Consider the following 22,375-nt stretch of genomic DNA (forward strand, 5'->3'; position numbering starts at 1 on the left):
ATATGAATGTGAGGTCTGTGGGAAAAGACTTTTATTGCCACTTCAGAAAGAGGATTCTTCCTTCAGTCCCAAGACATTACTTAGAAAATATTAAAATGATAGCATCCCATTAGATCTGACAGAGTCCGAGATCCTGAATTTGATAAAAGAGAAACTTTTTAGCAATAGGATTTCTGACTGTATGTGCATGACGAACTGAGCAAAGGTGGGGATAGCTGGATGTGAAAATGAAAACTCACCTGCAAAGCATGACTGATTTTCTGAAAATGGAATACTTCCTCAGTAAACTGATCATATATTGTAGGGACATATTTGTTGGTAGAGTGGATGATACAGTGGGTGCTCTGTAAATAATAGACAAGTGCTTTTGATGGATGAAAAAAATGATCAAAAAGGTCTCCTATCTGTTCTCTTTAATGCCAGACAGCTACTGTAATTATGAAAAATTTCCTGTATCTGCATACATCCAGTCTGTTATATTGCTGTGTATAACTGGCATTTACAGTTAAAATGCTCATACAAAGTGCCATTTATATTTTGGAGATTTTTTTTTTAAGGTGGAAACGAATCAGAGGCTCAAGTAAGACAAAACCAGCAGATGATTCTTATGCAATCTAAATACCAGAAAAAGGTCAGTAAGAATAAATGTGTTTGTTTATTTTTAGAACTCAAGAGAAAGCTCTTCCTATAGTGTTTCATATGACTATAAAATGAACTCACAGCTGCTTGACAGGAGAAAGTCATGAAACCTGAAGGAAGCAGCTGAAAATCTGAAACTAATCTTCTGCACCGAAGAAAATGAGAAATCTTTCCATAAATATGTAGCAATCTGTATCACAGATGATACCTCAAATAGCAACCAGAACAGTTGTAAAACCACCTAAATGCTGTGCTGTATCTTCCAGCATGTTGCTTACGCTTGGACTAATTGATCAATGTACCACCCTGTCCCATGCTTATGTGGAAATGTTGTTCCTGTTACAAGAGGTATAAATGCTTGTAAGTTATCAATCAGCTGTGCAAGTCCTTGCATGGATGCCCATTTTTCAGCCCTAAATTTCTCAGCCTTCTTAAAGCCAATATTTGGAGTAGCTGCTGCACAGTCTGCATTATTCAGTGTCTTATTTTAAGGGAAAAAATAATCCAGAAACTTTCCCCTAAACACACTTTATATTTGAAAGATGTGCACTATAGGAGTCAAGTTACCTTATGTGTTCCTTGTATACATAAATATGTAAAATAACTTCCTATGTTTATGTCTCACAGCACAAGAGAGAAGAGTATGTAAAAGCAAAAAAGGCAGCTGAAGAAGCTGAAATCCTGAAAAAAAAAAGCAATTCAGAGAGAAAAGGTAAGTCTAGTTACTGCAGACTTGAAGGTAAATCTGGTTACTGCAGACTTGAAACCATATAGCAGTTCATGTCTTGATGCTTGATTTTGCTGAACTACTTGGAGCTGGCTAATTAAAATAAGTGGTGGCCCTGGATGGTATCGAGAAATTAGGAAATGTAGTCTTCCTCCTCTTTAAAGCTGACTGAAGGATGCCTGCCCCAGGTTTTTGAGGGGTTTGAGTGCTCCTTTAGATCATCAGAAACTCCAGCCTTCCAATTGCATTTATCTGGCAGAGTTAGCAGAAAGAGAGAACATGAATATCAGGAGTAACATTGTGTACAGGTTGTATGGTTCACCTTGGCATGAGCTCCGTCTCTAATGCTGGATTGTAGCAGTTGGCACAAAGATCTTATAGAAATCCATAATTGCCTGTGCTCGTGGTAAGAATACCACAAAATCCGGCCTGTCAGTTTGGAAAAGATATCCAAGTCTTGGAAAGGTCAGTGTAGTCTACCTGCGTTGTGCTGAGAGCACCCTGAAATTCCACTGCCCCTCCAGCCCTTTTAGGCCTGCACACGTAAGTGTCTTGTTAATAGGTCAGATCACTCTCCCTTCTGATATTCTCCATATATTGACACAAATCATAGATCACTTTCAAATTTTCTTTTATTATTTTGAATTTGCTTGCTTTCTCTAGTTATTCTTACAAAGCATCTTCTTGTCTTTGTGCTGTGCAACCCTTTGTAAAAGTTCATTTGTGTCTCCTTGGTGGCAACCAAGTAGTACTTGCTTGGAAATGCAGTGTGGAATTTAAATGAAAAATGAAAGGAGTGGGAACATGATACTGATGTGCTCATTAACAAGGAGAGAAAGGGAGACTTCAGGTTTCCAAGTTTTGTCTCCACAACAGTAAAAATGATTTTCTGTGCAGAAACTGAATGCTGAGAGTTAATTAAAAAGTCATTGATAGTGGTTGGTGTACAAGGGCATGCATAAACAAAAATAACTGTAAATGCCTCTAGGTAAGGGTTAGTCTGTTCCTGGTCTCTCAGCACCAGGGCATATACTTTGGGTATATACTTTTATTATACTTTTGGCATAAGCCCATACACAATATATCACAAGGACAACAAATATTATCCCCTGAAAATGTCATTAGCTGTTACCATCTCATGTATAGCTTCAGATGCAGTGATGATAGCAGTGGAAGGGAGTGAATTAATTATTTAATAGATGTTGTTTGCCCACGGGCATTGGACAAGAAAAATGTTACAAGACTTCTATAATTTCTAGTTACACCTGAAATATATTGATGTATCAGGTTTGTTTTCATGCTCTTTAATTTTCTTACCTTCACTCCCACAGATTATAAAATCTTTATACATGTTGTAGATAGTAAAACTGCAAGTATCTGTTTTTTCTGAGGGAGGATGCAACATCGCAGCAAACATCTTTTCCAAAACAGACTGTTTAATTTGACTAAATAAACATACGCTCACAAAGCAATCAGACAAAACAGAGGTGCGTGAAAGGGAAATCTTAGTTTGAATTTGTTTATTCAAATTGTCTTCCACAACAGTGATTGAGACGATGAAAACTTCTTCTTGGAAGATGATTAGGTATTAAAAATTCAACCTTCTGTTTAAGAAGTGCATGCTGAAGAGCCACTGGAGGGTGTCAATTTGGCTATCTCACCCTGTCTGCAGATGAAAGGCTCCCAAGACCTGAGAATGACACGGATCGTACTGGTGCTGTACAGCCAGCAGTTGGGCTCTGTTTACCAAAGGAAAGGAGCTTTTAATTTGAAGTGATAGATTTGTATTCAACTGCACCTGTAGGGCATTGCCTGAGAGCATGTCTTTCTGTGAGTTCACAGGCCGTCTTTTCTTGCTGGCCAGCCCTTCTTTTGCTCAAGGTTCTTATTCCTTCAATAAAAACCAAATTGTTTGACAGTCTGAGAGGAGATAATAGCTAGCCAGCTTTATCAGCAGGAGCCCTGGAACTTTCACAGCTGGAAAGCTTCTTTGCCAACAGACATGAATGGTGAAGCCCTACGGACTAATGTGCAATGACTAGAACGGGTGCTGATACTCAGCTTAGTTCATCCTTGATTGTAAGGATGATGTACTGTAAGCCAGTGCTACTTGTGAACTTAGGCTCTGTTTATGTTACTATTTTAATGCTGGTTTTGCAGAGAAAAGCAGCATCCCCTTTCCCATTATCTTTGTGAACAAGTGAAAACTGTGTTTCTGCCAAAGCAGTACCCGAAAAAGGAAGGTCTGCCCTACTGTCTGTACGAGACTGCCTGTCTATGTCACTCTTTAATTGTCTGTGGGGTTATTAGCTGCTGGAAGACCAGCTTGGCATCTACCTTGTTTCTCTCCAGCTTCTGGAGAGAGGAAAGATTCTTTATTCTGTGCTCCACAGGGCCACCATGTGTGAACAAATACTTAGGTCTCCAGTGCACTTCATGACCAGCAGCTTGTCCTGGACTCTTGAGGTTTGCTCTTGGGTAACTGTGGGCTGCCTGAGTTTGGGTATTTGAAGCTAATGATCTGAGTGCTCAGTGAAATAATTCGAAAAAGCTTTGTAGCATGAACAGGGAATTGCCTCTTTCTGTATTTTTCCCGGATGCTGAGATGTGTCAGATCTGCAGAAAGTGTTGAAGTACATGAGAGGTAGGGTTTTTTTATTATTTGCTTGTTAGTAGTAAATGTCTGGAGTTTATATCTTTTGTACAGCCCTTCACATCACAGTGTATGACCAGATTGGATCATAATTTCCTTTGTGTCTATTGGGTGAAAGGACTGCCAAAGTTCCCCAAAAAATAAACAAGCAGCTGATACTTGGCTTCTTGTTTTTTAAACTTTTTGCATTTGTGTTCTATGTAAAATTGGATTATTTCAGCACAATGGATATTTCTGTTTCCAGTTACTGAATTTCTATTACTGTTACCCTGCCTTTTGCCTTTTCTTGTATAGTTTAGGTCTTGACTGTATATTACAAGATTCAAACAATTTGAAGTGAAAAGGCTCAGTGTAATTCTACTGCATGCAACGTTTTTTTTTCTTTTACATTATGTAGTAAACAGCCCTGCTATCTTCAAAAACTGTCTTATTTAGGATCAGCTGTAATTTCATTTTATTCTTTATCAAATTGTGTGCTCTTTAATTTTACTGTGTTAATCAGCGAGAGACCTTTTTTCAGGAATTTGTTAAAACCAGGCACTTTACAGACCTTCTGCTAACATTTTTCAACATGTTTACCTTCAATATCACAGCTGTTCCACTCTTGGCTTTTTGAACATGGTGCCAAATGTGGAGTGCTTTGGCAATGTCTATGGGTAGATTGTCATTAGTTAGAGAATGTCCCCATCCTGTCGCCTGTCACTTGGATGCATCCTTAAGCAGGTGTCCTAGGGTAAACTTCCAGAGTAAAAAATAGTCACGCCAGCCACAAGTGAGTAATTTCCAGATACTGGAGTTTTCTTCAGGTACCAGTCTGGTGGTAGAATAGCTGCAGGATATTCCTTTATTTTTTCATCTAGTGGAAGACAGGCTTGATTCTGAAGGTTTGTATTTATCAAAGTTAATATCACTGTTTTCTAGATGTCAGTAGCTAGGAGCTAGACCACAATAAGTCCTGTGAGCTTTGGATTTTTTTGGAACTTTTTGAATTTCTTTTTTTGAACTTCCAGTAGCTTTGCAATTTGATGGTGGATCCCACATCCAATGTTTTTTCAGAGGTGAAGGCATCAGCTTGCTGTATTGGGCAGTGTTGGGGAGAAGCCTGGGAGCTATGGCTGGTGTCTTGAGGGTATCAGCATCACCTTTGACAATAACACAAGCCATAAGATTTCTTTTCCACCTCTTTCCTTTATTTTCCTATAAACTGTGAAGCTGCACAAATGAGTCAGAGGGGATTTTCCCTAAAACATCATCTGTGTCTAGGTTGGGAGCAAACAATACATCCTCTGAATACTCTGAAATCACCCATTACTGTGTAGTGATGCTCCTTACGACAGTTCGGTGAAATTTTTGAATTGCATCAGTTCTGTAGGTTCTATCACTGACTCTGCATGTCAAATGAGTGAGCTACAGGACATCTTATTCAGAGATGCCTTCCTCCTTTTGTTTATTTGTCACTGCCTTTTTCCAAATAACAGCTTCTAAGTCTTTTGCCTTCCAGCAGTTTATATCATCACACAACATAGTGGCTCTTTTCCTATCTGCAGACATCTGAAAGGATTTTTTTTCTTAATCCAATGCATATGAAGGAGGAATTTGCACTTGTTTTGCAAATCTCTTTCAGACAGTGACTCTTTATCCAATTAAAAAATATGCATCCTGAAATTGCTAGAGGCAAAGTAATTGAGTAACTGCCAGTAGAATTGTAATTTTTCTGAAACGTTTCTCATTGCAGGACAGGAAGAAGATTATGGAACTGGGGGTTTCAGCCCTGTTCTTAACATCCCTTACCCCCTTACACATTTCCCCCTCCTTGTTCTCCCTGTCCTTGTACAGTACCTCTGCTCAGAGAATGTTCTTTGCCTGATTTGGGGCTCTGGCTACAGGGGCCATTATCACCTACACCTCCCTTCTCATCCCTGAAAGTTATTGTCTGAAATTTCCATGGCACTTTGTTCAGAGCAATGTCTGGTTGCTGGGTTACCAAGCAATTACCTTTTTTCGTTTTGAGGGTGGGCCATGAGCAGAGTGACAGTTCGAGGCTGTATTTTGCTCCACATGCGAGTTGTTGTGATCATTTCCCAGGAGCTCTTACTGGAGCATCTCCCCACCAACTGCGGTGGGAGTTCAAAATATAGTGGGCTGAAATCCCAGGTTGGCACTTCTAATTTGTGCTTTTCATACACTGAACTGCCTCTTAACTGCTCTTCCCACTGGACCTAACTGCATCCTGTGAGCCAAAACAAAAATTTGGCTGGCCTCCTTTTCATTGGAATATAGCTTGAATTGCATGTTGCTGCTCTTGCAGCAAGTTCTCTAGTTTTTGCTTTATTTTAATATTTTATTCTACTTGAATATGGGATTTGGGCAGCTTAGATGATATTTCCATTGGAAATTATGTGCAAATGTCTATTAAAGGACTTAATAATTTGTGTGATATCCAGATTTAGAGAGGAGTTTTATGTGTCAAGGAATTGATTGGCTCTTGCACCCAACACTCTGTGTGAAGCAGAAGAATGCTGGTTAAGTACAACTGTCTCCCACTTTCATCCATCTTAGCATGCATTAATTACACTGGGCAGTACCTAACGCTTCTGCAGGTCTGGTCTGTGAGCTACATGTACTCACACTGGTGCACTGTCGGTGCCACAGGACTATCATCTGCTTTGCTGCAGGGGTTTAGGTCTTCTACCTTCTTGCAAAAACCAAGGTTGCATCATTTACACCCCTAGATGTCCCCCGGCAGGGCTGTGACATGACAGCTCTAAATGCTCACCAGGCCTTTTGGGTAGATGGCTACTAGGAGCACCGTGTCATTTTCTGATTTAAACAGGTCTCTTGACTAGGAGATGTTTGTTCATGAGTGAGGACCTTAAAATTTCAGATTGGGTTACTTCTGTACCCAACTGCTATAGATCTTTTAAAAACCAAAATATTGAAATACCACAATTGAAATAATTGATGTTTGGTTTTGGGTTTTTTGAAACATCAAGTATTTTTTCCTGGTTTTAATTCTCTAGGCAGAGAGACTTGAAGTTAAAAAAAGACAAGAAGAAATGCAAAGAAGAAAGATGCTTCTTGAAGATCAAAAGTTGTAAGTAAAATTTGAAACTTATTACCTAAAATTCCTTTATCTACTTGTCCTTCTGTTTTGTTTGTTTGGGTTTTTAATTATTATTTTTATTATTATTACCTTATTTATTTGCATTTTTTTCCTGGTCTGGAGCTCGGGAAGGATTTGTCTTCTGTTGCTATTTTTTTCAATTTTTGACTTGAAACTTTTGACTTCAAGACAGTGGGCACAAACTGAACCACAGGAGGTTCCTACTGAACACTTTTTTACTCTGAGAGTGGCTGAACATGAACACAGGTTACCCAGGCAGGTTGTGGATTCTCCATCCTTTACCATAATCAGAAGATTTGGGCAGCTGTCTCAAGGTGGCTCCACTTGAGCTGAGAGTTGGACAAGATGACATCCAGAGGTCCCTTTCAACCTCAATGATTTTATGATTCTGTGAAATATTCAAGCCCCCTCCACACCTTATTCTGTGAGAAATTTTGTCCTGTAGACTTCTCTTAGCTTCTTAAAACATACACATTGAAATTAAAGTTGTGAATTATAAAATGACTTTGTGCTTTCATTCCCTGAGTCAATGTGTAATCATTCAATCCAAGACTAATTATCAAAACAGAATCTAAATTACATCTCCACCCATTTATTTTGTTGATTAGTAAAGAAGTCTAACCCACATGTAAATAATGAGGACTTCCTCTATTTAGCATAACTCCTGCTTAAATGTGGAGATCTGTTGTAAAGACCTATTTCCCAATAATACCTCCTTAATGTCAGATTTAGATACTGCCTAAGTCCTGATATAATTAATTCCATTAGCAATGAAATTCCTGCCTTGTCCATTTGCTCTACCCCATTTATTTGTTTTTAACTGATCCAAACTGATTGTATCACATAATTAACATACAAGGCTGTTTAGTCACCTTTACCTTTTTTATCTTTGGCTTCTGAAATTACTCACCTATATTCTTAGCCTGATTGATTGCTTTACCCTCCTCTGTGACCTTTAAAGAAGTCAATTCTGTCCCATGCTAGTGGCTCCAGTTTCTTCATTATCTGCCCAGAGTCAGTTCTCTAAGGTACAGACATTTTAGTACTTTGTCACTGATTCCAGCTTTTCTTGTCTTTTTCCTTTTATTTCTTCCCATTTGGCTATAGGCATAGCTCTTTCCCTTAATTTGCTGCCAGTACTTGTCTCCAGATATTGGTGTTTGGCTTGCTGTTTATCCTGGTGTGGATGCCTACACACACACACATACACACCTTGATTCCTCAGGAATTCTGAAGACTGCGCAACTTTAGATCTCTGCCTGTTTGTGATAGACTAGACACTTTGATTCTCTTTGAGCCTAAATCAACAACTGACACATCAGAACTTTGCAGTGCAAAGCCCTCAGGTATGGGCCTTGCTTTTCCTCAGGGGGTTGTCAGGGTTCTTGTCTTCCCATTTAATCTGATTTTCTATCTTAGGGTATATTCGGTTATGAATGACACATATCTCTTCCCTTCCTTCACCTTCCCTGTCTGTACCTTTTGTTGCTTAGGGGGAAATGAATTCTGCTATTGAGTGCTCCTTTCCATTAAAAGTAAATCTGGTTTTGCAAAAGCAGGCCCAAACCCTCTGAAACATAGGAAGACAGGAAATGGTCACAAGTGAAAAATTCCTTCACCAAAAGGGTGGCCAAGCATTGGAACAGGCAGTCCAGGGAAGTGGTTGAGTCACCGTCCCTGGTGGTATTTGAAAACATGTACATGTGATGCTTAGGGAAATGTGCTGGAGTTGGCAGTGCTGTGTTAATGGTTGGACTTGATGATCATAGAGGTCTTTTCCAACACAAAGGATTCTATGTGGGCAGCCAGGTAGTCCCCAGGTGGTGCAGGAGCTCTAGCTGCCTAGGTACTGCCTGGCAGCCATTCTGTCCACTGATTCAGGAAAGCCTTGTGAGCACTCAGCTGGTGTCATCTCTGATGCAACTGAAAGTGAAGATGGACTCATCACTTGAGTCTTAAGCTCCATTGCTTGAGTTTAACTATCAGAACATTATTTGTATGTTCTGTGTATTGAGCATACACCAAGAGGGCCCTGTAGATACTTCACCTGGAGGAAGTGAGCTGAAAACCTACCTCCAGTGAATGCAATTTTGGTTAAGCAAAGCCCTCGCATGCTGCAGTGTTAAGGAAGTTTGCCTGTCCAACCATCCAGGAGCCACTCTGACAGTCACTCTCCCACCACCTGAGCTGGGGCTGAGGCTCCTTTGCAGCCACAATGTCACACTCACACAGTCACACCAGGTTCAAACCAGGTTTTCCTACCAGTTCAACCCCAGGTTTCCCATTGTAGAGTCTCAGACATCTAGATACTTAAAATAATTTAATCATGGTGCGGTAACTAAATAAGAAAATAGCAGCTTGAGCTGGTGCTTCCAAGGACGCACTTTGAACAAAGGAACCCCTTGGCTTTTATCCCCTTGCAGTCCAGGGAAGTCTGGGGGTTGTCAGCTCCTGTCCTTTCTCCCAGTCTCCATTTCCCTGTCCAAGTGACAGGACCCCAGGCCCTTTGTTATGCACAAGTTTGGCAGTTCATGGCCTTTTTCCTGAGGCTCAGGCTCCAGCCCCCCAGAGCTCAACTTGCAGCTGGACACTGAGCTACCTGCGCAGAATGTATTCCTCAGCAGACAGTGATACTAGTGCCTTCCCTGGTCTGAAGGAATTCTCTGCTGAGCTCATGAAGAGGAGGGTGTACCACTGGAGGTTGCTGAGGATGCATTGCTAAGAGATGTTGGTATTAAGGAGCACAGCATCCAAGAGTAATGAAAAGCTTCTGTGTGACATTTCAGATTTTGTGAAGTAACTCCATTGAGGTACTGCTGGTTATTAGTGACAGGTTCACATAGAAGTGCTTGGTATTTAGAGATGTGCTTTTGCCTAGCATGCAAAAATGAGTGACTCATTACTTCTCTCCTTTAAGACCCTTCGTCTAGAGGCAAAAAGAGCAAATATGAGGTTGTGCCCCTTTCCTCAGTGTCTCTGCTGGAGTGTTTTGATCTCCTCTGCTTGCTGGGAGAGGGGGGAAGGAAGGTCATGTGCTGCATATAAAGCATTGACCTCTGCAAAGTCATGGCCTATAGAGCCATTTCAAAAGATAAGCTCCCTTGTTAGTCTGTCCTCTGTAAGATCTGTAGCTGCAACATCACAATTTTCCTGAGGAGATCAATGCCTACCAGCAGTCTCATTAACTGGGAAACCTTTTAAAATTGATCACCACCTCCAGCTGTATCAGCCTCTAAGGGGTACAGCCCAATCAGTACTTCTGCATGAAGTGCCGCTTCTATTTGATAAGGAAAGGCATTAAGATTCTCATGCCATTAACATGCTCTGACAATAAAGTATGATGCTTCCCAGAATTTCATTTTTCTGATTAAATTCCTGTCACTATTAAAAACAAGAACTTCTCACTGAAATCCCCTTTCAAAGGATCTAACATGAAGTGAGTGCTAAAAAGAAAGATTGTCTGTAACCTTGTGTGTTATCTACAGAATACAGTTATTTCCTATCTCTTGAAAGCCTTGTTAGCTTCTTTGTGTACAACAGGTCCTTGAAACTCAGCTGTATCTGTTACCACAGTTGCTTGAATATGTGTTTGTGTCTAGTAAGAATGTAGTCTAGACAGGCATGCAGACTGCTGTGAAAAAGTCTGCAAGCCTCACAATTTTGGGATCAGTCCACCTCTGACCCCTGTGGACTTGTTCAGAGACTAAAGTAGAAAAAACTCACAAGGTGTCTCTTGAAGTAGCTGTATATTAAAAGCCTTAAGAGCGCACAGGAGCAGACTTTGGGGCGAAGTTGCTGCATAGCAGGATTACTGTAGTTTTTGCTAACAGGAGAAGCACATGTGGTGACAGCGATGCTGTGGTTCTGTCCCTGCAGATGCCAGATTTAGAAAATGGGGAGCAGGTGTTGACTTTTTACCAGAAACTCCTTACACATGAAATGGAGTCCTTCCTTCTGAGTCTGGTATCCCGGATGCATTTTGCGTTATTGGCCTGATTGTGTTTCTCTCAGAGTGGATTAAAAGGTAATGGAGGCTCGTGTAGGCCATACTTTGCAATTCCTAATCAGTGCGAGGGAAGAGCTTAGTGCCCATCTTTCCAAAAGGAAACAAGGAACTTGTCAGGATATCCCTCTTTAGTTAGCTTACCACAGTTGTCATTTAAAAGTAATATGGATGGATATGTCATGACTCGCTGTTTTCAGAGTCTTGCTGTGGGGGCTATGTGAATCTATGTCTGAACTGTAGGGTGTCTCACATGTGGTTTTAGCCCAGATCTCTGGTTACATGCTTTTATTGTGTTTGTATTCAACTTTCCAGAAATTGCAGTATTGGGTGGGTTCCACTGTTTTTCTAATAGCCATCTACACTGTTTTTCTAATAGCCATCTACCTATTTATGTAATGGTAAAAGCAGTCTAAAAAAAAAGGTTAGTTTCTAATAGTACGTGATGACTGTTGTGTCACTTCGTCTTTCACTTTGCTACATATTCATGCCTCTGTTTTTATGAAGGTTGTATTCCTGTAAAAATTCCTGGCACTGCTGCACTTGGGTGCATGTGCTCACTCAATATATTCTGCTCAGAATTTGGAGCTGGAAACAGAATTTGCCAGAGTGTCTCTGAGTGCATATTCCAAACACAATGCAAGAGGTTCACCAAACCAAGCTGATATACACTTGCCTGCCAAAGCAGTTTTCTCAAAAGTCATAAAATGCAGGAGAATAAAACCTGCAATTTTTTATTTGTTTATCAATTTTTACAGAATAAATGCTAGTGTCCTTGCCAGTTTTCAGTCCCCTATGATGTGTGGTTCAAACAGCAGGCTGGCAACAAATTTTCCCCACAGAAGTGCAAGTGTAAACCTGACCAGACTTTTAATACAAGTTGCTAAAGGGAATGAAAGAGGGCTCACACAAAAAGCATTTGCAGCCTTGAGAATCCTTTGTTTGCTTCTTTTCACCACAATTGTCTTCGTTTTGTTCATTTGCTCCTGATTATTTTAAGCGTTGTCAATTATTTAGCTAACAGGCAGAAAACTAGGCTTTTATAGACATCCAAAGGGACTCTCTTGAGTGTAATAATGAAAGCAGTTTATTGAACGCCTGTGAGGTTGCTTCCTAATTGTGCGCATTAATCTGCCCATGCAAGCTGGCTGAAAATATAGAAGCAGATTGCACATGCAGATGGAGCACACAGAATGGAATGCAATAGACTTATACAAAACTGCATTTTCCTTAAAGCTGGATTTATGCTTATTACTCCAGATAATAAATGAAACTTACACCTAAAATAACATCCAGGAATACTGGATGACTTGGTGGGAGGAACGAATAGCCGAGCTGTGTTATTTCATCCTGTCAGGGAAACAAAAAAAGCAGGTGGGTGGAGAGGATAGATTAGTTTTGAGTGTGGGTAGGAAATGATGAAAATAATTCTGCTGAGAAAGTAGCTTTTTATTTTTCTTTAAACAACTTATTTTTATACTTTCTTGAAGCCTTATACCTAAGATGAACTAGTGCCACATTTTTTGTTCTTATCCACAAACTCAGGAACAGGTGTTAAAGAACTTGCGGACAAGAAATCCTCCTAGCCAAAGATAGCGGTGTTTGATAACTATCATTAGGTTTGTCCAAGTCATCTGCACTGTGATCTTGCTTTACTGCCAGTGAAGGCTGGGAATACTGTATTAAACTTGGTATGTGGCTGCTGGGAGGATTTCTGTTGGAAAGCAGGTGGACTAAATATCCAGAGAATGGCCTTTCTTCATAATAAAGGGCATTGCAGAAGAGCCATCAACATCCTACATGGATTTGATGTGTTCATAATTTCATGTAATTTTTTTACCATATAGCCTGCAAAAAGATGAGTCCCTCACCTACACAGGCTCCAGGAATGAACATTAGTTAATGCTGGCTATTTTACACATGGCTGATATTTGTTTGTTATTCTTACCCAAAAATGGACTCTGCCATGCAGCTCAGGGTAAGAATTGAGGTACAAGAGAGCCATGATCTCTGTGGAGTTGAAGGCATGTTTGTGGCTGATAGACAGAGATGTTTTTACTACCTTGCCCCTTGTCATGGTCCATCTGTGGGAAGCAGGGTAGTTGCTTGTAACCATCTGAATTTATTTAAACTGAGTAAACTGGCTGTGGTACATCTCTGCAAAGAGGAGGGAGTATGAGAGGAAGCATGTGTAGCTGTGTACCAGCCATGTATCTTTGGTGGGATTATTTTCACAAATGGTATTACTGGCCCCCCAGCTTCACTTCCACTTTACCAAATTATTTTCAGTAGTGCTAGTCCCAACTACTCCTCCCTTTGGAGTCTCTTCCTCCATCTTCCTCCCAAGAAAGTGTTGGAGAGCTTCTTCTATTTTAACATTTGGTTTTGTTAGGCCAGTGGCCCCAGCACCAGCCAGCTTACTTTGTGGGTCACAGCAAATGCCTCACCAAGATGTGCATGGCAATGCACAAGGCAGAGCTCTCACTGAGGAAGGAACAAGGGCATCAGTGAAAACACACCCACCATGGACCTTACTGAAATGAAGGGCAGCATTTCTTCTGGGTAGGCCTTTGCAGGGATATGCAACTGCTCTTAATTTCTGCAAAACTTGAGGAAGTTGTTATGTTTAGCCAATTAAGTATTTTGGAGTGGGAATTAGTTGTAGATATACTTGCTGGTGCTGCAAAAAAATGCCTTGAATGAAATTTGGAGTTTAGTTTTTTTGTTGTTGGTTTTTCTTTTTTGAGATGGTGAGTCCTGCTATTTTTAAAAATTATCATGAAACTTCTGGATAGATGTTGAAGCTAACATTATATATGCATTATGCACGGTTCTTAGTTTTCCAGGTGAATTGGAAGAAAATGCTGAAATGTCAATTTATCATTGCTTACAAGCAATTAGTTCGGAAGCTGATGAGTCCGTATCATTCAGCTTCTTCTGTGGTCTTAGTGACTACTCAAGTTGTCTCTTCTTTGCCATGACTATGAGGAATTACCCGCTTTGGGGTTCTTTTTTGGTTTTTTTATTACTGTTTTTGAATGACTCTTTGCATACTTGTGCATGTTCATTACAGCAGAATTTTAATGGTGGAGATCCTGCAGCTTGAGAAAACAAGAAGTTCATGAGCTGTCTTGTTTTCAGTAGTGGTAAGAATTGGCCATTATCTTCTAGAAATTGTCAAGAGAAAAAAATAGATTTATGATATATGCAAAAGTATTGCACTGCCTTTTTTTTTTTTTTTTTCCAAATGTACTGGCATAAAAGCCTGTGTATTTTTTGGTATACTGGCATTTCGATATTCATCAATTAAAGCAAAAGAATTAACTGCCACTGGTTCCATTCGGAAGAACTAATGAAGATTACAAGAAGCCTTTTTAATTAATACACTTTTAATGATAGTCTGTAAAACAGACTTAAAGCTGAGAACTTTATGTGTAGACAGAAAAATTATTTTCTCTCTGCCTTTGTTCTGAGAGAAATACAGTCTCAAATTAAAAGCTTAGCAAGTGGTGCTGTGCAACTCCTGGATGGATAAAAAATTCTGGGTCCTGATCCCTATCCTCATTCATGTCTCTAAGGATGGACCCTTTTTAAGATTTTTGTTATTCTTGTAGATGTGACAGTAGTTAAAAGCAAATGACATACCAAATCGAAGGCCTTATTCTGCAAAGGACTTTAGACCTTGGATCTTGCAATTGGAATCATTGTGGATCTTCAGATCTTTTGCATTTGCATTCTGGAGTCAACTGTGGAGCTGTCTGCTTCTCAGCTGTCAGGGCTGGTGACCCTGTTGGAACATGTGAACTCCCAGACAGGCCAGAGGAGCCTTGGCTCACTGGAATTTATAACCATCCCCTGGTCTCACCCTACTGGGAATGTGGGCAGCATTTAGTCCCAAACATTAAGAAATTCATGTGGGCTCACAAGTAGCTTGTGAGTGCAGGCTGCCTAAATTACACCATTCTCAGTGGAACACCTAGCAAATTCACAGTTCTGCACTTTGCACATGCTTGTTGAGCTTCAAATAAATGTGGTTTTTTTGCACAGCAGCTTTTAAAAAAGGACTCTGCCTGAAGAGTAGCTGTGGAATGTAAAGCTGTATATCCGAAGCCCCACAGAGAGCATCTGCAACATGGACTGATTTCTACTGTCATGCACCAGCCCCTTCCAGCACATCACTCAATGATCCTGGCAGCAGAGTTAGTATTTTCCCATGACAGCTCTTAAGAGTTATTCAGACCCCAAATCCAGTACTATTCTTCATTCCCACACCTCTGCATCTGTACTGATAAATTAAAACTGTCACTTCTGAGGCCAACAGGCCTAAGAGTGCCTGCTTCCATTGCTAGAAAACTTTTTTACCTCCCAAAATAGTGTGGTAGCATCTAAAATGCCTGTTGGGAGCTGTGATTGATTTTTATTCCTGGACAGAAGCCAGGAGTTACTTGCAAAAGTGCTTTTTGGGACAGGTCAAAACTATTCCAGGAATAGTTACTGCACTATGGATGCTGAGTTCCCATGCTAAGAATAGTGCTTGGTGCTATTAAACACACCAGAATGGGAGTAAGCTGTTTAAATTAGCAGAGCAAAAGGTTTTTTCCCAATGGTGTAATGGGGACAGGGATACCAAGACAAAATACCCTCATAAGATCACTCCAGCTTAACCAGAATATCAGTGGTTCTCTTCTCTTCAGACTGATGTTTAGGGGGTCAGAACTCAGGATAGCAGCCTATTAAGAGGGTGCCTTTCTTTGTTGGTCCAAATCTTGTATCTCCTTTTGCCTAACTGTGTTTGAAGGGTATCAGGATTCTGCTGTATTCAAATCTATTTCTTCATCTCATCCTCCTTCTTTAACGTTACTAAGTTTAGAGGAACACATTTTAGCATTTTTGATTAGCCCTTGAAGTTTTAGCAAGTGAATTAGATGGTTGCTCCAACTGTCTGATTGTGTATTGATATGCTGATTTCCTTCTGGAGATGCTGCTTTCCAGAACATTAATTGAATAGTCATCTCCTGAACTCTCTCTGTCCGTGCAGCCTGGTTTAAGCTATGCTCTGCATTGGTATGACTGCAGGTTTAGTATTACAAAAAATACCATTCAGACATTGTATGGCAGCCCTAGGTGCATTGCCGGATTTCCACAGAGACGACACACAACAGATTAACATGTATAAGACCTGACTTGTGTTTCATCAGGAAACTCAGAAATCTGTCTCCCTTTCTTGTGATAGGAACACTTCATTAACGTATTACTTTATTTGGTCAAGTCAGGTGTTCCTCTATTCAAAGGCAGTGCACAGTCTTGCTGAGGAACATTATTTGCTCTTGAAAACTCTTGAAATCATTTTTTCTGATGCTAAAACTGAGTATGCTTTTCACCTATCGGTGTGTTGATCTGGGAAATTCAATGGCCTCCACTGCATTTTTATGCAAAGAATGAGAAATTCTGCATACTCCATGTCATTCTCTTGCTGTTGATAAGGAATTAGGGCATCTAGGTATAGCACCAACTTGCCACGTATTTTCTCTCAGAACCTCAACCTTCTCAATTATACTTCAAATTTTCTGTAGGATTTCTTAATCCTCCTGGTGCGGAAATACATTATTTGATCAGTTTTAGCATAGGTAGAGAAACACAACATCTGCAATTTAAATCTTTGCATTCCCAAAATTGTTCTGTGCAATCTTAACATTTAATAACTCATCTTCCATGGAAAAAAACTGTGTGCTTAACACTTGTATAAGAAGACTATTAATTTGTTCAACCTCTCTCTATATATAGGTACTTTGTAGATCAGGGAAAACAGTGTTTCATCTGGTTTTTTAAATGGGCATTGTGTGAGGTCTGTTAACTACCTGGTGAAGGGGGGGAAAAGGAGTGAATATGGAATGGTGAGACTCTAAAAGCCTGACTTGGTAGAACTTGAGCAAGTACTTTGTGCCTGAAGTAGTAACATGGTTTTGTACTGTGTAGAGTAGCAGAGCAGAATTTGTGGTTTCTTTCTTGCTCTTTCCCCCAGCTTCTCTATTCATCACTCTTCACTGACCAGCAGGACATTTAACCAATAAAGTATTCACTCACAGTTTTAGATCATGGAATGAAGTATAAAATCACACAGTCTGTTTCAGCTGTTAATCAGAATCACTCTTTAGCAGCCAAGGCTTTTTCTCCAAGTTTAAGTCTTTGGTAGTGGCATCTTCTCCTACACAGAGCTAGCTGGTTGCCCTGTGAGAAGAGTAAATCTTTGCATTCAATATCTCTTGAAGCACTCTTTCTGCTCTCACTTCAGTGCTTTCATGTTTTCCAAAGCTGTACACAGAAATAAAATTGCCTCTTTCCTCTAACTCTGTTCCTGTGAGTGAGAGAAGACTTCAATATACATGCCTGGGAGTGCAGGTTAAGAAACTGATTCCTCACCGCAGCACAAACTCCCATTCTTTGTTTTTGTTTGTGACCTAGTTTAATTGTACTTGGTCAAAACTGTGAGAAAAGTGATGCTGCTTTGAAATTCTTGGTTTATTACGCATGCAGCTGAAAAAAGAAAATTGCCCTTGCCAGAATAAGAAATGAAAATGTTGTGCATTAACTAAAGAAAAGCATTTTTTCAATGATACAAAATGCTTGAAAGCCTTTCTGCTTGATAAAGTGATTTGTTGTAAGGCTAAATTGTATTAACTGTGAAGGAAAATTCCTGAAAATAATCTTTTAAAGTGCTTAGCTGAGATTTATAGATCTTGTAGAAGGATTTGCAACAATTCAGTGAAGCAGTTGCATCCTCACAAAGTCCAGTGGTATGTGAGTCTGTTATATAGGAGCTTTACAATGAGGAAAGCATAGCCACTGTGCACCCCAAATATGCAAATGACTGTAATTGTTTGCTTAAAAAATCATCCCAGCAAATGTCTTATCCACAGTATAGAGTTCTGTATCCTCTGTCCCATTTGTCTGTTTCCATAACCTTTTTTTTTCTACCTGTGATGTTTTTCAGCAGACACATGATAAAATGTCTAGGCTAGATTCCAAGGGTGGAATAAAAAGCTGTGTTTATTTTTATGGAAGCACTAACAATTCTATTTGGATTGAATTTCTTCATAGCAAAACCAATGAATTACTGAACAGATTGGATGTGGGTTTGCCAAAGAGTGATTCCTGTCAGATTGCTAATCCTGGCCCGGGATCTACAGCATGGGTAAGCAAAACCATAGCATGTGCTGTATTCTCTATCAGCTTTCCAGGTGCTGTCAATAGTGTGATGTTAGAATACCCTAATTGAGCTTAATTGCCAAGACAGAACTCAGTGAGTACTAAGGAGCCTTTCTGGGTGAATGAGACTGCCTACCTTGTCTCTTCCACACTGGCAGGGTATTCTGCGTAGTAGAGGACTGCTTACAGATCTCCTTCTGATAAATGAGAACCAGATTTATATTCTAAAGTTAGATGAGAATTCTAAGTATGCCTTGTACCCCCAGGTGGTAAGCTTTTATGAAATCTCAGTTAGTTCATGTCAGCTGATGCTTTACTGCATTAGAAATCCAGTCACAAGAGAACCTTGTTTCTAACTGCATCCTTAAAGTGATTCCATACACTGCTTGGGGTCTTTGTCCCAATTTGAACTAGTCTGGTAAGTATCAGTGTAATTAGGAAATAGATAAAGTATTGCTTCAATTTCATTATTCTAATTGACTCTAAGAGGGTTTCTTACATACAATTAGTCTCTTCATGTCTAAACCAAGCCTTTCTACGAATGTAAAAAGTTCCAGTGAGGAGAGTATTAACCCTGAGAGAGAAGTATCCTGAAGGGAGGTTTGTAATTTGGGAAGGACAGAGAACAGGGAGCCAAGTGGACAGAAATTAACATTGGAAGCAATTCAGCAGAAGTTTGGAAGTATCTGATCTGGGCAGTCCTGTGTTGTATACAACTGTTGGGTAACAGGAAGATTTTCCTCCATATTTCCTCTGATGCCTCAGAAATGGTAAAAAATCCTCCCTTTATAGAAATTGCTGCCAACAGGATGTATGACACATCTGTCTTGCCTCTAGTATCTCTTCCTGATTTTCATTGCATGAAAAGGGAAGATGATATCAAAAATAGTTTCCATTCCCCTTTAATTCTTCAGGATATCTTGTATCTCTGAAAACCCTAAAGACACTTTAGCAAATGTGGGCAGATATATAGCTAGAAAATGCCAATTTCTGCTCAGCAATGCTGGACAGAAGGTCAATTACAGGAGTGTGGCTTTCAGACTGTATTTTGTAGTCCTGGGTGAACAATCAAGAGGAAGGGATATCGAAAGGCAGAAAAGATGTCTCGAAACCACTTCTACCTCCCTCTTGAAGCATCCAGCACTCCAGTGGGGAGTTTGCTCTTTGGAAGGGAAGGCTCAACTCTGCAGCCTTTGTATGGTGTGAGCATTGATCTGAGCAGATAAGTGAGCTCACGTCCCCATGACTGACTTGGATTTTAGCATTTTAGTGTGCTCTCTTCATATCCATACAGAAGTGGGTGGATGGCTGAAGGAACGCTGAATTCTTTCAGTTGTACAGGTCCTACTTTAGCCTTGGCCTTCTGCTTCACCTGCCTATGTGTGGCTTTCTTATTCCATGTTTTGGCAAGTTTCTCAAAAAGTTGTGCTGAATTGCATCCCATAGTTCATCTTTCACTCTGCTAGTGTCCAAGCAGATAGAATATATCATTTATCCATACTGTTCTTTAGTACTAGCTGCCATTATTCTTGTCTTTTGCGTGGCTGCATTTCTGTAGCTTTGTGAATCATATAATCACTTGTTTGTAATGCAGCACAGCAGTTAGTAAAGTCTTCCTGACCAGCTGGGATGAGGTCCAGTCTGTAGGTATAGACACAGCCTCTGAACCAGGAATCCAAAGCATATAACCAGTGTCTTCTTGGCTAAATAAACTTGGCACAGTGCCAAAATGCTGAACCAGTAGGAAAACTAGGACTCTAATTTGGGTGTTACCTTGAATGTGTCCTTTGTCTGGAGTAATTAAAAGATTTCGGAACAATGTATTTGAAATAGTGAAGTGTGATAACCTTAAGACGTGCTTAACATGCATGCTAAAAGGCAGAATGTACATATGTGTATGTGATTTTTTTAGATTTGAAAATCTTGTTCTGAGAACAGTCTGGGACAATGTGATGCAGATCAAATTTTTTCCATCACATAGTTTCTTGGATAGTGATAATAATTTAGCACACCTAGCTATCACACAAAACTATCCTTGCCAAACGTTATTTCACCTCCATGAACGAATTTTACTTCTTTTGAGTGACTCTGTCATTGATGACTTTTTAGGTCTGGTTATTTAATCAAGCTCATAATTAATTTTAATCCTGTCTTTCAAAGTGTGACCAATCCTGTGTAGATTTTTATTGTCTTCCAACTTGGCTAGCATACTCTCCACACAATTCTCCAAGCCATTAAAGAAAGTAATGAATAATATCAGACCCAGAATGAGTCTCCCTGGACACATGTAGCAACTTCTCCCAGCTCAAAATTGAGCTATTAATAATTGCTTTCTCTATTCAGTCTTTTTAGCAAATTATGTGCCTGTTATTTTAATGGTGTCATTCTGTAGGCATGTATCAAGTTTTGGGAATATTCTGTAGACCTGTGACAAATTTCTCACTAAAGTCAAACATGCACAATTCTTGTATTGAATTATACTTGCTCATTTTTAGTGTGTTACACTATGTCCCTGCTCAGTAGAAGTTCCAGTGTATAATATCCTAAGGATCCTCTAAGACCCTAATTGTAGGTTAGCTTTTTACAAACAATTACAACTTGTGAAACACCAGGGCTAGTTATTGTAATGAAAGCCTATTGCACAGATATTACATTATTCATGATGTGTAGTTCAAATTTTCAATTTTCTTGATACCTCACAAATAATAGCAGGTTTGATCTCTCCTGTTGCCTCACCTTCACAAAAACATCTGTGTTCCCCTGTGTTATAAGGCCTCCATTCTACTTTTTTATCTTGGTAATATTTTCATTACTTTTCTTTCTTCCCAGAATACCCTATCTCACTATGATGTATTCCAGCTGTGTTTTCTGACTTCTCAGGATATGTTTATGGTTGTCACTGGGACATAGAATAGCACTTGCTATGGCTGCCTGGGTGTGATGTGCAGGTGGAGATTCAACCAAACCGAATGACTGAGAGGCTTCAGGCCACTTCTTGTTTAAATTCTAGTCTTCAGACTGATCTGTTTCTTAGGTAACTGGAATCATTCAACCATTTGTGTTTGTTAATTACCCATATAACAATTTGAGAATAAAATTTGGGAGTTTGGCCCCCCTCTCACCACACCAATATGTTTTTATTTTCTGCTGAACAATAGGAAAGAAGCCGTGCTTATAAGCAAGCTCTTAGAGAGGATGAAAACAGAAGATTAGAGGAAATGAAGCAAGAACAACAGAGGAAGGTAATTATACATTAACAGTTTGCACATTGTATCATTTTTGCATGCTGTGAAACCAATTAAATACATTGATTACTTGTAGCCTATGTACAGAACTTCTCTTCAGCAAAAGTGATTCAGTCACTGTTTTCAAATATTGTGAGAGAGATGAGTCAAGCTGTAAAATTTAAACAGGGACAAGACAATTATCTTCTGAGTTCAAGGCTGTTTGCATCTGGAAAATGAGCTCCTTTTCACCTCGCACTTGAATGATTGTGCAGAGGGGTTTTTGACCACGGCAACCGATTTCATAGGGTAAAGAAATCAGTTTACTCTCTTGCACGCAGAAGTCGTCTTACTGAGAAATTAAGGATGATCTCTCTGAATTGTCTCTTTCTAGACAATTGAGGGCCATGGGTCCTGCTTTTTTAAATGCGGATATGGAAATGCTCAGATTTGCTTTTAATTATAGTACACTTCTCTGTGCCCTCGCTGACTATCTAACTAAAGAGTTTTGAATTGCCTGAAAAGCAGGCATGCCATAACTGCAACTTTGAACTCCGCATCCAGGATATGCCTCGTGCATCGCCTGAAATGTATAGTCCCTCTGGTATAGGTTTGGGTACCATATCCACGCAAAGTTCCCCTACCAAAGGTGATGGCACTTTGCGAAGTTACCTGTCTTGGTTCCAAGTCTGACTGTGAAGGTACAGGGAGGGCAGCACTTGAAAATCTAGCAAATAATTTGAAAACATATGAGCAAGTGCTGAGCCACTTGTGCCTCTGCTGTTACTAACATCCAAAT

At 39.8% G+C, this 22,375-nt stretch overlaps 1 protein-coding gene across 1 annotated transcript in view; it reads left to right on the forward strand.

The window, feature by feature from the left end:
• Positions 1 to 22,375, forward strand: part of EPSTI1 (epithelial stromal interaction 1) — a 49,520-nt gene that overhangs the window by 16,128 nt on the left and 11,017 nt on the right. Inside the window, 6 exon segments of the mRNA XM_066313331.1 lie at positions 558 to 631; positions 1,267 to 1,323; positions 1,325 to 1,351; positions 7,040 to 7,113; positions 18,245 to 18,338; positions 21,511 to 21,594. Coding sequence (XP_066169428.1) covers positions 558 to 631; positions 1,267 to 1,323; positions 1,325 to 1,351; positions 7,040 to 7,113; positions 18,245 to 18,338; positions 21,511 to 21,594 — 410 coding nt within the window.

This window comes from Sylvia atricapilla, chromosome 2, assembly GCF_009819655.1.
Source record: "Sylvia atricapilla isolate bSylAtr1 chromosome 2, bSylAtr1.pri, whole genome shotgun sequence".
Lineage (NCBI taxonomy): Eukaryota > Metazoa > Chordata > Aves > Passeriformes > Sylviidae > Sylvia > Sylvia atricapilla.